We start from the raw sequence: 16,724 nt of genomic DNA on the forward strand, positions 1-16,724 counted from the left end.
TAATACTGTTATATAATTTCTTTGTTTTCTAGAACTACAATTTAAAAAAGCTTCCCTTATAACATAATGATCTACATAGCTAAGTATTTACTTAAATACCTATTAAAATCGCGAGGTAGTTAAAGTGTTAATAATATTTATTTATATTTAGAGATGAAAAATGAGAAAATATACATTTTATATTACTTTTCAATCATATGTATATATAAATAAATGGATATTATTTCTTAAAGTATATTTTTACATCAATAAATTGTACTTTACATTAAAGTTGCAGTATTAACAATATTTATTTTGATATTTGAAAAAATATACAGTGCATTTTATATTTACAAAATAATTGTGATGTAATACATGTATGCAATAATACTGATAGCTTTTAATAGTAAAATAGTATCTCTTCTCTTTTTTATGAAAATATTAGTTATTCTTTGGCACAATAGTTGTTACAATAGTATTAAATAATGATAGAATTATTAATGTAAATAAAGTTAAAATTCTATATTGATTTAATAATAATTTTATCTATTTTGATATCGATATATCAAAATTTAACCATTATCTATAAGGTACTTCAGACTAGAATTTCTTAATAAATTTAAGTACTATAAGTTATAATACTGAAATTAATTTAAATGTTACATAGCGATTATCATCATTTCAGAGGCCTGCATAGTTTTTAGAATTGTAGTATGTTATAAATTATTTTATAGATAGAATTTAAAACTTCCCTAACTACAAGACTTTGAAGGAATTGGAATGTTCATATTTAAACAAATATTCATATTACTTGATGATTCTTGAGGTTCAGAAACTTCATCTTGTCGATCCATCGAATTTTCTTCACTTCTCATTGCACATATCGCATCTGTGAGAGCAACTATATAATTCTTTGCTAAAGTTAAAGTTTCAATTTTTGATAGTCGTCTTTCTTTGCTCACATGTGGTATTACTTCACGTAAAGACTACAAGGTATAATGATTTAAACTTCCCTTTCAAAAATAAATATCAGTATACATATTCTTACCTGAAAAGCATCATTTAAACTGTGCATTCTCATTCTTTCTCTTTCATTACTTTCTAATCTTCTTAAAGTTCTTTCTCTAGGTGTAGCTCCTTTAGATGATTTTGATAATTTTAAGCCTGATTTCTCAGTCTTTTTGCTATTTCGCTGCACTGTTTTTCTAGCTTGTGATTGCTGTTTAGACCAGTTTTCTTCCCAGTTATCTCCGTTCATTACTTTAGACTTCATTAAAAAATATACCTTTTGCAATTAATAATATTATTAGTATTATATGTAATTTTCCTACTGAAATTCACTTGTTTATTCCTTTAATATTATTAGGAATTTAATTAAGAACTCACAGAATTAGAGAACATATACAGTAACTGAGTTAAATATAATTTTCAAGATCAATACTTAAAGATCAAAAAATTAAATATTTTTAATTATATAAAAGAGCAAATATCTTGTTATGAAACATGTAAGTTAAAGTCGAAAAGTTCTTAATATAATCTTATTTATACTTACAATTTCTTACTAAAGTGTTTATTAGCAATTAATCAATGAAAAAGTAAGATATAAAAATAACAGTATATTTTTATTACTTTTTTTAAAATAAATGTATGCATAAAATTTCGTGGCACTCTTTTTAAATATATTTACGAATAAAACAACTTAATAATAACTTTTATATTTTAGTGCATTTTTTAAATACTTGTACTATCTGCACAATACCGCGTGTACTTGTTGAGCCACGTTGGAACGGCAACTGACGTTGCGATGCCGGGGTGCGGCCGAAACAGCCTTCCACCCCCGGGAGCTATGTGATCTACCCTGTGACCTTTTCTTAATATCTTTCTCATAGTACTTTACTAATTCTAAGTATTTGTCAAAATTAAATTTATCTAAGGTTTCATATTTTTAGTGAAGAGATCTATATATTTAATTTTTTAGTAAAATATAACATTAAAAACTTATGCAACTGAATTATTCTTGTAATAATAGAATGTTTTTTACAGCATTTTTTCGAAACTTTAAGCTCAAATTTTTAATTTTTTGCAAATCAAAATTTGTTTAGCAAAATTCGATAACATGCTATAAAAATTACGAGTTTTATTTTTAATACACACCTATTACGTAGTATGTAATATGACAAGTTTTATGTGTGCACGGCTACAGGTGGGCGTATGACGTAATTCGCCCACGCGGTCTTTTCTATCTTTCTATAATCACACTACCTTCGATCCAGTAGCATAAAATATACTTCAATATATTTTGTATATTTGTGTTAAATGCAAATATATTTATTTTTATTATATGTAGATTCAAAAACATGTATGTATGAACTAGTCACATAAATCAAACAAATTTTTACTTTAAAAAATGTTCAAATTTAATACTGATTAATATCCAGACAGTATTAATTAAATATATTAGGTTTCTTTATTAAATAGGAATTACAATAATATGCAAAATAAAATTAAGGGTATGTACAAATGTTTAAATAAAAAATTTTGCAACAATTAAACTTAGATATAAATTGATCTTTATTATTTATGTCTTATCTTTACATTTACCACAACAAGTATCAATCTGTTTTTCTAACTCTGATTCTTTATGATTAGGTGTCCATGGTCCAAGACTAGCAGAAGAATAATAATCCATTGGATATGGTTTATCATTGTTAAAATTTATCATTTTTAAAGCAACAGCTCCTTCATAAGGTGTAAGAAATGGTTTTTCAAAAGCTGTACCCCAATCTATACTTAATCTTGGACATGCAATCTATTAAATAATTGCTAATATTTAATGATATACTTTTTAGTTACAGAATGAATATATATGAATATAAAGTAATATTACCTGTATAAAGGCATCAATACCCCTGAATAATTTAATTTTATCTGGAAATATTTCTGATAGTAATATAATAACATTTTTCTTTCCTAGCAGTCTAAGTTGATTTTCCAAATTCTTCAAAACATTAATATTCCCTTGTCTGCCTAAAGTGCCAAGTACTAATCCAAATGTATCAGTCTCTTTTATATTACCTATAGCTAGTAATCTAGTTCTCAGCATTTCTTCATGATTATAAAATTCTTCAGTTAATTTTTTTTCATATGGATCATATCGAAATGCTCTAAGTTTTGGATTAGCAATCATTATTGCTTCTAAGTGAAATCGACCATCACCAACATAAATCACAACATTGGCACATCGAATACGGGGTGCTGTACAACCTAAAATCTGAAGAAAGACATAAATATTACATAAAATATTGTATATAATAATTTTACAAAACATAATATATAATTACAATTTATTTCATTTTATTTGAAAAAAAAAGTATAAGTACCTCTCCAGGACTTAATGGTTTACTTTGTGGCATAAATACTTCATAGCCATTTTTTCTCATTTCTAATGCTATTGCTTGTAAAATTCCAGCAAACTGAATGGTGCTTACAAGAGCTATTTTTGTAGTGATTGGTAATGTTACTTGTAAACATTCAATGCAATGTAATGCATCAATTTTTATATTTACAAATACATAAAGTACTTTGATTCCCACAGTTTGGTCAATAGGTATTAAACAAGAATGACCATAATGAATTAAAAAATCTGCATCTAATGCTTTTGCAGTGTAATCATCTATACAGCATGCTCCTATATAAAACACTTTAATGTATATAAATCTTAACAATATTTAAAGAATTTAAGTTTAAAAGATCAATTTTCTTTTAATATAAAAGCTCTAATATATTGTAATAAAAGAGATTTTCAAAAATTTCAAACATTCATAATTGTTAATATGTTCTTCAATTAAAAATTAAGTATTATATGAGAGTATTATATTATATACTTTAATGATAAGTTAAGTCGTTTGTATTATATTTTGTAGCACTTTTTCCAAAACTATATCTTTTAAAGTAATTAATATAGTTTCTTGTACAATAATGAATCAATTAACTTTATAGTTTATTTACATCTGTTATATATCTATGTTGTCCATACCAGAATTATAAAAATATAAACAATATTTCTATTTTATTACATATTAAATTAAAAATATTTTCTTTAAAATAAAATGTTTTCTTTCAATTGACCACTGCTTTCTCTGTTTAATGTCAACGAATAACTAAAATAATAATGATCAAAAGAAATACTGTTATTTTTATTTCTAATGATTATAACAAATGTAGGTATTTTTATAGGTAACAATACACTAATACATCCCAATAAAGATTTCTTATGCTTTCATGTAATGGTATAAAAATATATGCAAAGTATTCATAAATTAACATTGTACAAAACAAAAAGTAGATGAATGTTTTAATGTAAAACAAAAGAATTCATAAAAACTACTTATTTTTTATATTCTTTTCTTAAAAATGTCTTAGATTTTGAAGTCATGCACAATTATTATATTTTTACATATTTAAAGGTCAATAATTTTTTACCGTAAGTTACATCACCCATTATAACAGTTTCAGCATTTGTAAATTCTTCTATAATATCTGCTATAGTTGTAGCATACATTAAAAGCCCTTCTGGCATTTGTAATGCTACTCTTTTAGCTTTTATTTCTTTAATTCTCCATACCGATTTGTGGATTTCAAAATTATAATTATTAGGTAGTGCAGCAATTGCTGTATTCAATAACGGATCATTCAAAATTTCCTCTGGAAGTTTGTTTACTTTAACTGGTGCTTTAAATACTCTGCGAAGTGTTTTAGCTTTAGCTATAACAACTGAATTAGAATCCTCAGCCATAGTTGTAATTTCTTCTTATAATTCTGCTGCTTTTATAATTACAATAGTTAAGCAAGCATATGTATTCACGTTTAAATATATTAAAAACTGATTCAACTATTCAACTGCATTTTTTTTAAAAACACAGTATTCATACGTGATAAACAATATTCATGATATAAAATCGTTTTAATTACTTTTATTAATTTGATTTCATCATGTATATACCACTATAATCTTCATGTAAATACTTAAGATATCAAAATAAGAGGTTATATCCATTGCCACATTTGAAGGTAAATAAATTTAGACGTAACAGTCGACAGTAATGCCCTCTAATATGATTGTAATACCATCTCGTCTGCAGTAATATTTATTTATATCAATATTTATTGTTGTTACATATGAAAATATTCAAACGAAAAAAAAATTAAATAAAAAACATAAACATTGCGATATAATTGCGATTATTAAATTTTAAGAAATTTAAAACACACATTTAAAAAAAATATATTTTAATTTACGCAATATGTGTACATAATTGCTACAAAACTTAATGTTCAAATAAATTGTATTCTTACTTAGAATTATTCATATAATTAATATATTTTCTAATTAAATTGAAAAAAAACTTCTAGGTCCCACCGAGATTTGAACTCGGGTCGCTGGATTCAAAGTCCAGAGTGCTAACCATTACACCATGGGACCATTCGTATAAACGGTTTCTTTTTCTATAAATTTTAATAATAAATAATAATTCTTTATAATATAATCTTTTAGTATATTCAAAAATAGATTTTGATAAATTTTAATCACTTTTAAAATAACTTACATCACTTTTTTACTACTATTTATTATTATGACTCATACAATTTATTATAATTAAAAAATACGATTGTTAACAAATTTTATTATAAAGGTAAAAAATGTGTAATTATTAAGCAACAATTGTTATTTAAATCAGTTTTGTTATCACACTTTAAATCTTAACTTATGAATTGAAATCGGTATATTTTTACAAAGTGTAAAAAGTTGAAAATAATGTACAATTAATTTCCAGATTTTAAGTATGTATTTTGATATTCTAAATCGTTGAAATTTAGTTATATTTGTTTAAGTAAATAATGCTGAATGACATTTATTTTTTAAATCTCCATTTATTTTAAATTTGCTTTATTAATTCGAATTGTTACGTTACTAACGCATTGAATAATTATGTATTTATTATTCAGCGAAGATTATTATAAATAAGTAGAGTAACTTATAATCATTACATTACACAGTAAGAATTACAACTACAATTTTCCAAATTATACATTACTTAGCAGTCATAAGTATTAATTGTATAAGTATTAATTTTTCGTTGATTTTATTTTGTGAAACTATATTTATTAAACAAAAAAAAAAGATAAACTTAAATTTATTTTCCAATGTACTTTGCTATATATATAGACAAGTGCATAAAATATGGCGCTAATCAAAATGCCACAGATTAGAGCGGTCACTATATGGTAAAGTAAATATATATACAGGGTGTCACGTAATTGTTGATTAACGGGGAAGGACGTAAATATAAGGGTATATATAAAAAAATAAGTCAAAAACATAAAACCGAATGTTTTTATTTCTGACTTCGTTTTTGAGAAAATGAGATTTAAATATTTATCAAGTAAACGTTCACATACTAACTCGTGATTATATGCAAGTGATATAACTAATACAGAATTATTCTGTATGTAAAAATAAGTAACAATACGTTCGTTTTCTAAAAGATCGAATTAGAACATAATCTGTTGGCATTAAGTGTAAGCTTAACAAAAAATTATTCAATCTAATCTTCTAAAAAAGACGGCCTTAGATGAAAAAATGTTAGTCTACGTTTGAATTAATCTTTTGTATAAAGAATCACCCTTTTCCTCATTGCACTATCAGTTATGTGACACCTTATATGTACTGATAAGTGTATTGGAAGTAGAAAGAGAACGAGTGAACGAGCAAGAGAGGGGGCGGGGAGAGAGAGACAGAAAGACAGATAGAGAGAGAGACAGAGAGAGAGAGAGAGGCAAGAATAGAACTGGGTTTGGCAAGCGTGGTGATTTTACACCTACCTTTTAACCGGACCGTGGCTGATTGTATTGTATCCATTTCACGATACGTATCATGCTTGGCCCAGGTGGTTTCCCTAAGAAACGTGAATTTCTGTTTTACATACTACTACAACATTTTATCATAGCTGTGACAGACTCATTCAACATTCTGTACGATCGAAGCTAGTTTCCAATAAAGTGTAGATACATCAGAAATATGAGATTACGGAAAGTTGTGATATGTATGTCGTAAAATTATAACGTGTTACGACTTAATAAATCTATCAGTTTTTACGATTATGCTCTTGTTTTGAGCAATCTTAAAACTTTAAGAATGACTTAAATGGATCACGATCATTATTAAAGAGCTTCAATGCGCGATGTTGGATATTATATTATGTTGGATATGTTGGCTGTTTTGGGTGGGACTACCGACACTTACAGCCTATCCTGTATCATCTTCGATACAAATAGGTATGTTAATTGTCTATTTCAACGTGCGTTTTAATGACACCTAACGAATTAGAGGTTATTTCATTTTTAACAGATTTGCCAAATATCCATACTTCATCAAAATGGGAACGATATTGGGTACAATATATGATTGCTCTTTTAAGTATAACTGCTACAGCATTTACTTTAGTTGGATGTCTTTGTTGTCGCAGACCTAGGCGACCTAAAGGATTTCAGGTAATATTGCCACCAATCGTAACGAATAGTATAGTAAATGAAAGTTGTTACGATTAATTAGTGTCTTAAGAATGATTTATACATTTCTAATTGTAGGACAAAGCAGGAAAGTACAAGCAGGTAACATAGATAATACAATGTGAATTTTGGATCAATATTATTAATAAAATAAATTTTGAATAGCTTATCTTTGACTCCTTTTATTTGAATATTTAAAATACATTAAAAGTAGATTATCAAAGTCTAAGAGAAATACATAAGTACTTTAAGTCTTTAGTATAAGATACATTAATAATTTATTTAATTCAATATTCTTATGGAAGGAGTCATACAACATCAATGAATCACTATTTCAAAATTTATTACTTATAAATATGTAAAGAATTAGTTTTCTTAAAACTAAAACAATGCACTACATATATAGTAGATTTTATTGTATATTTTTTGTTTCAAATAGTTGCACGAATAGTAAAAAAATAAATATATTGCTATAGAATGCTGCTATCGGAATTGTGTCTAAATATATGTACATTTAATATTATTTAATATTTAACTCACTTTAATTTTTTACTTTGTTGAATGCTTATTATTGTTTGCTTTCAATAAAGTAATGTAGTGAATATGTTTAATGTTTTATATTTTAGGAGTTTAAAGATGGAAACAACATTGAACAAGAATCAGCATTTGAGCATAGCATTGAAGGATTAGAATTAGATGTTCCACGTATGTTAATTATTGCTGATAGAGTTCAGTTCGAACCTCTGCCTGTAGACCATATTATATCTGGGTCCAAAAGTTCTTCGAAACCTAAACCATTGCCACTGTCAACATCATTTTTTGAAGAACGTGACTCGGATTCTAATACTCTCCCAGAACACTGTCGTGAATGGTTTGATGCACAAGAGTTATCTGTACCCAGAGAAAAATTAAAATATTTGAGAGAGATAGGTCATGGTTGGTTTGGAAAAGTTGTAGAGGGTCGTGCAGACTTAGAAGGATGTAAAAGGATATCAAAAAATGGAGGTGTTGTTGTAAGAATTCTTACAGAAGAAGCCACTACAAAAGAAAAAGCTTGGTTTCTTGGTGAAGCTACACCATATCTAAAATTACAACATCAAAATATTTTGACTTTGTTGGGTTTTTGTTTAGAAACTGACCCATACCTATTGATATTTGAATCTTGTTCAGTAGGTGACCTCAAATGCTTTTTATTATCAAACTATGATAAAAAATCTCAAGATGCGCTTAGTAAAGAAAATATTCCAGTTCGAATGGCACTAGATATTGCAGCTGGTTTGAAACATATGCATAGTTATGGATTTGTGCATACAGATTTATCTGCAAGAAATTGCTTAGTAGCATCAGATTTATCAGCAAAATTAGGAGATTATGGTACTGGCGTAGAAAAATATCCTGAAGATTATTATGTAGTAGGAGATCGTGCATTACCGATCAGATGGTCAGCACCGGAAAGCATAGAATGTACTGATACTACAATTGAGACAAGAGAAATTACACCTCAAGCAAATATGTGGAGTTATGCTATTTTTCTTTGGGAAATTGCTACTTGGGGAAGTAAACCATATAATGATAAGAGTGATGAACAAGTTATTCAAATGCTATTATCTTTAAGAGCTGATTCGTTGCCAAATGGTATACAAGTGTTACAAACCTATTTAGAAGGTTGTCTGCCAAATATACTTCAGGCAATTCATTTATGTCTGAATTTAAATCCTCAGAAAAGGTCAACTTTGGAAGAAGTGAAGCAAGCGCTTTTAAATGAATATACAGATTACTTAGATTTTGAACAAAGATGGGAAAGTTTACGTGTAAATAGAACTAAACATGTCCGCAGTGCTAGTTTACAAGATCTTAGAGGTAGTATTGATTCGGATTATTGGACTACAATTGTTGATGATACACCACGGCAATCTTCATTTCGCCTTGGACCAGGTGAACTGGTAAAGAATGTACCAAATGTTAGAAATGTTGTTGTTCATCACGAATCTAGTTCTGAAACTGAAGAAGAAAGTTGGAAAGAACAAATTGAACAAGAAGTTTATACTGAAAAAGTGAAACAAAAGTCTAAATCTGTTACTGATTTAATGGTGCTTGTGCATATCGACCTTGATTCTGATGCAGAATTATCAATGGGGGCTCAAACATCAGATAAACATGTAAAGAAAAAATTACCAGCTACTGGTAGTGATAGTGACATTAGACATAGTATTCATATGGATGAGTTTGATGAAGCATTAAGAAAATTACGAGATCCTTTGCCAAATAATGCTTCTCATAAGATTAAAATGTTAGATAGTTCAGAAAGACCCAAATTATTGACATTAACAATGGATCAAGGCCAAACGCCAATTTTAAGGTTATCCTTAGATGATAATAAATCTGTTGTAGAAACAGATGTTAAACCTATTATAGATGCAAATATAGAAACTCGTAGTGACAAACATGTGTTGAGACTTGTGTCTAAAGGAGATCCCAATTTCCCCCTTCTTCGTTTTGTACCTGATCATACATCTTATGAAACATTACAAGAAAATATTGCATGCCAATATAATAATGTAACTAAACACGAAGGCAATGATAATACTTTCTTTTCTAATAATTTTTCAATTAATTTTGATGAAGTTGAAAGTCATTTAGTTGATGTTGAATTATGGAATCATGCACTAGATTCTGCTTTAGAAAAGAAAGTCCCGGGTTTTCTTTATGAAGGTGAATTTAATGATTATGCAGAATCTTCTAAACAGCAAAATAATAATACCCCAGAATTAATAGTAACTACTGCAGTAAATACACCACAATATCATACCAAGTATTCTGAATATAATGCAGGTGATGAATTTTTTAATGGAGAAGACATGGACATGGAAAAAAGATGTATACCTAATGACGAAGAAGAGGAGAGAAAGCAATTATCTACTCCAGATGATGAGCAAAGTTCTGATTCTGGGTTCAGAGATAAGGAATCTTGTGAGGAGGAAGAGAATGTTTGTCCATCTTCAGTTCCTTCATCTTCTGTTAATGATTCTGCTATAATTGCAATACCTACCGAAGAGCAGCAGTTACAGATTTTATTTGAATTAGACACAATTCTCGATGCTGAGTATTATGCAACATTGCAAAGTTCTGAGAAAGTAACAGAAGATTTATCCTATGTTAAACATACAGAAAGTAAACAGGTACATGTAAATGATGAGGAATCTGATTCTTTACAGACTGTAGAAACTATAGTTGAAATAGGAACTGATAAAAGCTGTACCATGGATGTCAATTTAACAAATATTAATACTGTGAAATCAGTATCAGAGGATGAAAAACGACTAAAGCCAAAAACTGTATTTAAACTTGGAGAACAGGTAGATTTAAAAAACTCGAGTAATGTTAATATTATTTTTCCACAAAATAATCCAAGTAATGTTAATATTATTTCTCCACAAAACAATCCAAGTAACGTTAATGTTATGTTTCCACAAAACAATTCAAGTAACATTAATGTTACTTCCCCACATAAAAATGTAATGCAGCATAATATACCTATGAATATGAAATGTACAAGTACATATCAATTATCAGAAAAATATCTATTAAGTGGAAATGAAAATGAGAACAAAACTGAAACCAATAACGAAGCAGAAAAAGAAAACAAAATTGAAAACGATAGTGAAAAAGGGAAGGAAAACAAAACTGAAAATGAAATCGAAAGTGAAAATAAAAACGAAACCGAAAATAGGTATCAAAATCAAAATACAAATACAAATGAAACAGAAGACGAAGATAGCTCTACAATGAGTTTACGTAGCGATAATTCTTATGTATCATTTGGTATGGAAGAAGAGTTTGTAACAGCAATTCGAAATGAACTAAGAGAGAAATTGCCTTGTGCTCAAATGACTGTTGTAGAACCTTTGGAAACACATGATGATGATGATGAAGATAATCCTTCTGTATCTAGCGATATAGAAAATAGACAGTGGGATGATGATGATGATAATGAAGAATCGTCAAATCAGGGCAGTGGAGGTGTGGGTATTTCAATAAGGTATCTGTTATACTTCTTATAATTACCTAAATAAAGTAGTCTTAATTCTTAATTAATTTCATCATTTATTTATACAACTACATTAAAAAGTTATTTATTATATATAGGTATAATATATATGGAACCCCACTTAGTCCAATCCAAGAAGAACGAGAAAGTACTCTTACTTCAGAGTCTTTAATGTCAAATTCTAGAGATGCATCGATTGCTTCAAAAGAATCAGCTGCGTCGGATGATGTATTATTAGTTGATACTCTAACAAACAAAATGGTTTTATTAGAAGGTTTAGGAGAGAAATTACATGATGATGAACGAGATACAACTAATGGAGATCTTTCTGAAGAAGAAAACCTGGATTATAATTGTTCAGTAATTCGTTCTCGTGAAGAAAAGTCACATATTATGATTGGAAGTGGGGTAGCACCTTTACCAAGCCCTGAAGAAGAATCTAAATGGCAACAGTTACCTTCACCTTTTCCGTTACCCTTACCTTTACCAGCAGAGGAAGGCTTAATGTCAACAAGTTTTGGAACAGAACATGGATGGGGTAGTCAAGATGAAGATGAAGAGGAGGAAGATGAGGAGGAAGAAGAAGAAGAAGAAGAAGAAGAAGAAGAAGAAGAAGAAGAAGAAGAAGAAGAAGAAGAAGATGAAGATAACAGTTCCAGTTCCGGAGAATTTGTTTGGAAGGTACTTTACTGTTCATATATTAAATGTGAAACAATTCTCATGGCTATGATAATTTTATATCTTGTAGCGATACAATGAACCACACGTTGAACAGGTTCAAACTCGGAGCATATTAACCAATAATGAAGAAACAACAGTTGCTGATATTGAAGATGAAATGGGTGCAGAAGAAGAAGAGGGGGATGAAGAAGAAGAAGATGAAGAAGAAGAAGAATTTACACCATCAGCTTGGAATGCAACATTAGCACCACACCGTTCTGCATTAAGATCTCCAGACAAAACATTAAAATCCGGCGTAAGCTTTATGACAGATTTATTATCACTCTTTTTTTTAGTGCAGTATAAATATTTATTAATTTTTATTTTTAATCTTGCTGCTAGGACGAATCGGTAGGTGTATTATTTATTTGTACATAGAATAATTTATATAATTTTAACCTTCTTCTGATGAATGTTTCTATTCCAGATTTAATTTGAGGTATTTAGCAAATGTACTTTTTACATATTAGATATATGTTAAATATAGATATAGCTTAACCATTTTTATCGGATCGACAATGTGCGATTTGTCCAGGATCAAAAGAAGAGTGTTTGGTTCAAGAAGCAACGTTATCACTGCGTATACGAATATCCGAAGGAAACATTAGCTACCGATATTCAAGGAGAAACGTCTACCACCTGGGAACCTACTTCATATGCTGGTAGTGTCATTAATATATTTAATAACTTAAAAGAGTTTAATAATTTATTGACATTTTTCAATTACTTTACGTAAATATAATTTCTATAAAAAAGAAACTGATGTCAATAGTTATTTTTGTATGAGATGTACATGTACATGGTTTGTTTTTTAGATTGGGAGGAAATGATAGATGAACCACGATTAGATCTATATCCTCTAGATTATGACGATGGTAATCATACTGGTATGTTTTATTATTATTATAATTTTTTTTTATAATACTGCAGCAGATGGACGGCTTTATCGATTTTTATAAAATTAACAAATATCATAAAAATCAATGATTTAAATAACCTATTTCTCTGATAAAAATGTCGTTCTCATTTAGTTTTCGAAATAATCGTGAAAAATTTTCGCTACCACTTCATTTAATTCTATATGCATACGTGAGCGCGTCCTTTGTATCTCCCAATCTTTTGCAAGGAAAAAAAAAAGTCTGCAGATCACCGGTTTTACTGAAAGTTTGCATGCTAATAAATACCGCCGCCCTGTTCATGAAAATATAGCGTTATAGGGGCAGACACTTAATGCTTTTTTTAGATAATTGTTATGAAAGTTTTATTAGAATCATATTTTTGAGTTCGAAATTTATGTGATGTAACTTATTTTCTCATGCTTTTATTAATCTTTTTATAACCTATAATTTATATTTCACTCATAAAAACCCGTACTTAATTATTATAAATTTTAAATAACTAGAATGATTGTGGCAAATGGAGATGTATTCATATACTGCCAGAAAAGCAGACTATATAAAAGATAGAGCAATGACAGAAAGAGATTTTTTCATCAGGTACAATATAATTCTCTGTAGAATAATCTTGAACATTATACATTGATAATTTTTTAGAGGTGTTAATTGTAAGATTTATTAGTTTTTACAAGAACGAATTTTTTTCCTGAAAAGGAAATTTTCATTGGTATTTGGTATTTCCGACAATTATAACATTACAAATAAAATTCAAACCTTTCTTAATAAACCAAGACATGTCATTTGAACGTATTTAAAATTACGTATGTATTTTTATGTGTGAAATATAAATTATAAATTATAAAATATAAAAAGATCAATAAAAACAATGAGGAAAAAATGACATCACATGGGACAAGAATTTAGGCTAACAGTTTATAAATGTAGTACAATACCTCAACACCATCACGGCTGCTAATAATAATATGCTTTAGATAATAAAATATAATTCTAATAAAACTTTCATAACAGTTATCTAAAAAACTATTGAGTATTTGCTGCTATAATGCTATATTTTTATGGTCAGGATCTTGCCTTTACTTAAACTTTCGTTAGTGAAACTATTATTCAAAATTTATTTATTTATTTATTTCTCCTTTAATATTCACATAATTTTAGTAGATTTGTGTCTTTCTAATGAAACTAATATACAGAGTGTACCAGAATAAGTGGGACTCACTTCAAAAGTGGACAGAAGATTATAAAAGCAATAAAAAAATTTCATATAAACTTGTGTTTTAGTGATTCGCAGCTGCTTAGCATCTGTATAGAAGCCTATGGTTGTTATATCAAAGAATTCTGGAATTTTAAAGAAATTCCAGTTTTATCTGAGATCTGTTAGGAACCTTAATTTGTACACGCACAAAGTACTTCAGTACTATGAAAGTAAGAATTTGCAAATTAGTGAAACACAAAAATGATTATAAACTTTGAAACAAGATCAAATAAAATACACGTTAAAATATACTCTTTTAATTGTTTTTCTGTCTCCTGTCCACTCCTGAAGTGGATCTTGCATATTTTATTATACTCTGTATATTACTTATTAAAATTTGTTTTCTTTATAGGCAACGAAGAATTTTTTGTGAGCAGTTCAAATCGTCCATTTCAATTTCAAACTAGTGAGAGTAAATATGTAAGTCAATTTTTTCCTGGTGCTTCCACATCAGCTAATGAAGAATCAGATGAGGTAGATGGTGGTCAACAAGGAGTACAGCAAAACAGAATAGAATTACTGAATGAATATGGCCATGGTCAACAACATCAATTAGGAGAACTCAGACACACTAGAGATCGTTTGAAATTAAACTTATCTACAAATGGCACACATTCTTTCTTCGTTAAACAGATAAAAAAGGATGATATCGAGCAATTAGAAGACAAAGACAAGCTCTTGGAATCAGCAGAAAATATAAACTTTACACAAAATCAATGCATCCTACCAAACTCTTCGAACCATGATCTTTCGCCAACGGTGCCTCTCTGTGATATTCAAGAAGAGAGAAGTTTTAATCCAGCGTCTTCAAAAAGTGTGCACTGTGTTAGCCATGAGAAAGTTGAACCCACCGATAAGTGCAGTGTTTTAATCGACGACTAACGTATTACAAAGCCAACTGTAAATTTTTAAAAGAAATACTTTAGCTGAAGTCCGTCCGAAATAATTTCATTGCAAAATTACAGTGATTACTCCAATTAGTGAGATCATTGTATATAAACTGAATCTCGAATATTATACATAAGTTCTAAGTGTACATAAAATGTAACAAATTTTTATTTTATTGCTGAAATTTAATCGATTGTCTATAGCATTTCATATTAAAATATGGAATTTTCTTTCTTGTATAAAGATGTATTGATATGAATAGAGCTTAATATTAACATAATTTTGTATACAATTAGCTTCACAATGATAATAAAAAATATAAATCGCTATTCGAATAGCTGACAATCGATTTGTAAAGGCTACATCAAAACAATTGAATGGTTTTGTTTCGCGTGTAAATATTAATTAAAGATTGTTCAGTAGGTAATTGTTATACGATGGGTAGTGCCTGTGTAAGTTAATGTTATTATTTTCGTTGATGATATATGACACTTATTCAAATTGATTTTTTGTTATTGTTATCTTCAAATATGACATTTTTCATTGTATTATATTAAGATTATGCAAGTAGGAAATGGCTCTCTACTCTAAAAGTATTATAATGTCCAATAAGGAATAGTACATCGATCCAGTGTCAGTTTTTAGATAAAATTATTATTGGAGCACGAATAATTTTTTTATACATGCGTATTGTATTAATCTTTATTGTTATTAGGTCTGTGATTAGGCACGATGCGTGCATTTTTACTTCAATTGATTCGATGAAATAAGTTAGCTAATTATCAGGCAAAAATTTATTAAAAATCTGCTATCGTACATTTAAGTATTTTTAAATAACATTTTTAAGCACCTAAAGTAGCCTTTCTAATAATTTTTAATATTTAGATAATCTTTTATAGAAAATGAGCACGCATAAAATTTGAATGAAATTAAAATGCACGAGAAAAAACTGTTTAATGTGAATATAGTATTAAATATTGAATTGATGAAGTAATGATTATTTATTTGAGAACGTACTATAAAGCAAACAACAAATACCAATGATACATTATTAATTCATAAGCAATTCACGCAAAGAAATATCTTTCAAAAATCATTAAATATTACTATAGCAAAAATAAATCATAGCGTAAATGCAGAATATATTATAACAATAACAACTCCCTTATTTTAAAAAAAGATATATTGATATATTTGGTACTCATGCCGTCACATAATTTCAGTTATGTAAAATTAAGAATACATCTTACAATTATTGTTAATAGCACAGCGATCATTACACAATTTCTAATTTTAAAATTATTATTAATGATACTGCTAACTCTATGCTCATTATAACATATAGAGTATT

At 28.2% G+C, this 16,724-nt stretch overlaps 3 protein-coding genes and 1 non-coding gene across 7 annotated transcripts; 1 reads left to right on the forward strand and 3 right to left on the reverse strand.

The window, feature by feature from the left end:
* Positions 1–348: 348 nt before the first annotated feature.
* On the reverse strand, positions 349–2,188 carry LOC143174712 (uncharacterized). Its single transcript, XM_076369071.1, has 3 exons — positions 1,532–2,188; positions 1,028–1,264; positions 349–965 (listed from the first exon to the last, which is right to left on the reverse strand). The coding sequence occupies exons 2-3, from the start codon at positions 1,250–1,252 to the stop codon at positions 732–734; spliced, it is 459 nt and encodes a 152-aa protein (XP_076225186.1). The 5' UTR covers positions 1,253–1,264; positions 1,532–2,188; the 3' UTR covers positions 349–731.
* Positions 2,189–2,526: 338 nt separating this feature from the next.
* Dph1 (diphthamide biosynthesis 1) lies at positions 2,527–5,103 on the reverse strand. Its single transcript, XM_076369070.1, has 4 exons — positions 4,462–5,103; positions 3,360–3,667; positions 2,867–3,250; positions 2,527–2,788 (listed from the first exon to the last, which is right to left on the reverse strand). The coding sequence occupies exons 1-4, from the start codon at positions 4,772–4,774 to the stop codon at positions 2,558–2,560; spliced, it is 1,236 nt and encodes a 411-aa protein (XP_076225185.1). The 5' UTR covers positions 4,775–5,103; the 3' UTR covers positions 2,527–2,557.
* A 286-nt stretch (positions 5,104–5,389) lies between these two features.
* TRNAQ-UUG (transfer RNA glutamine (anticodon UUG)) lies at positions 5,390–5,461 on the reverse strand. The gene has a single exon. It is a non-coding gene; the product is annotated as a tRNA-Gln (tRNA).
* Positions 5,462–6,758: 1,297 nt separating this feature from the next.
* Positions 6,759–15,653, forward strand: LOC116428914 (uncharacterized). Of its 4 annotated transcripts, none has more exons than XM_076369511.1 (9): positions 6,759–7,314; positions 7,388–7,530; positions 7,627–7,650; positions 8,175–11,587; positions 11,695–12,277; positions 12,372–12,572; positions 12,852–12,978; positions 13,132–13,203; positions 14,838–15,653. In XM_076369511.1, exons 1-9 carry the CDS (start codon positions 7,221–7,223, stop codon positions 15,365–15,367), a joined length of 5,187 nt encoding a protein of 1,728 aa, XP_076225626.1. In that variant the 5' UTR covers positions 6,759–7,220; the 3' UTR covers positions 15,368–15,653. The 4 variants fall into 4 exon arrangements, with proteins under 4 accessions (XP_076225626.1, XP_076225627.1, XP_031836988.2 ...); XM_031981128.2 differs by having other exon boundaries at positions 6,762–7,314; positions 12,345–12,572; XM_076369510.1 differs by lacking the exon at positions 7,627–7,650 and having other exon boundaries at positions 6,762–7,314; positions 12,345–12,572.
* The last annotated feature ends 1,071 nt before the right edge of the window (positions 15,654–16,724 follow it).

The sequence above is a fragment of the Nomia melanderi genome, chromosome 7 (assembly GCF_051020985.1).
Source record: "Nomia melanderi isolate GNS246 chromosome 7, iyNomMela1, whole genome shotgun sequence".
NCBI lineage: Eukaryota > Metazoa > Arthropoda > Insecta > Hymenoptera > Halictidae > Nomia > Nomia melanderi.

Bases quoted from the DNA above. Each gene is read 5' to 3' on its own strand.
- LOC143174712 (XM_076369071.1), bottom strand. From the start codon at position 1,252: ATGAAGTCTAAAGTAATGAACGGAGATAACTGGGAAGAAAACTGGTCT. The intron at 966-1,027 runs GTAAGAATATGT...TATACCTTGTAG, and splicing joins GTTTAAATGATGCTTTTCAG to TCTTTACGTGAAGTAATACC.
- Dph1 (XM_076369070.1), bottom strand. From the start codon at position 4,774: ATGGCTGAGGATTCTAATTCAGTTGTTATAGCTAAAGCTAAAACACTT. The intron at 3,251-3,359 runs GTACTTATACTT...GTCTTTCTTCAG, and splicing joins AACCATTAAGTCCTGGAGAG to ATTTTAGGTTGTACAGCACC. The intron at 2,789-2,866 runs GTAATATTACTT...ATTATTTAATAG, and splicing joins GTATTGATGCCTTTATACAG to ATTGCATGTCCAAGATTAAG.
- LOC116428914 (XM_031981128.2), top strand. From the start codon at position 7,221: ATGTTGGATATTATATTATGTTGGATATGTTGGCTGTTTTGGGTGGGA. The intron at 12,278-12,344 runs GTACTTTACTGT...TATATCTTGTAG, and splicing joins CCGGAGAATTTGTTTGGAAG to CGATACAATGAACCACACGT. The intron at 12,573-12,851 runs GTAAGCTTTATG...CGATTTGTCCAG, and splicing joins ACAAAACATTAAAATCCGGC to GATCAAAAGAAGAGTGTTTG.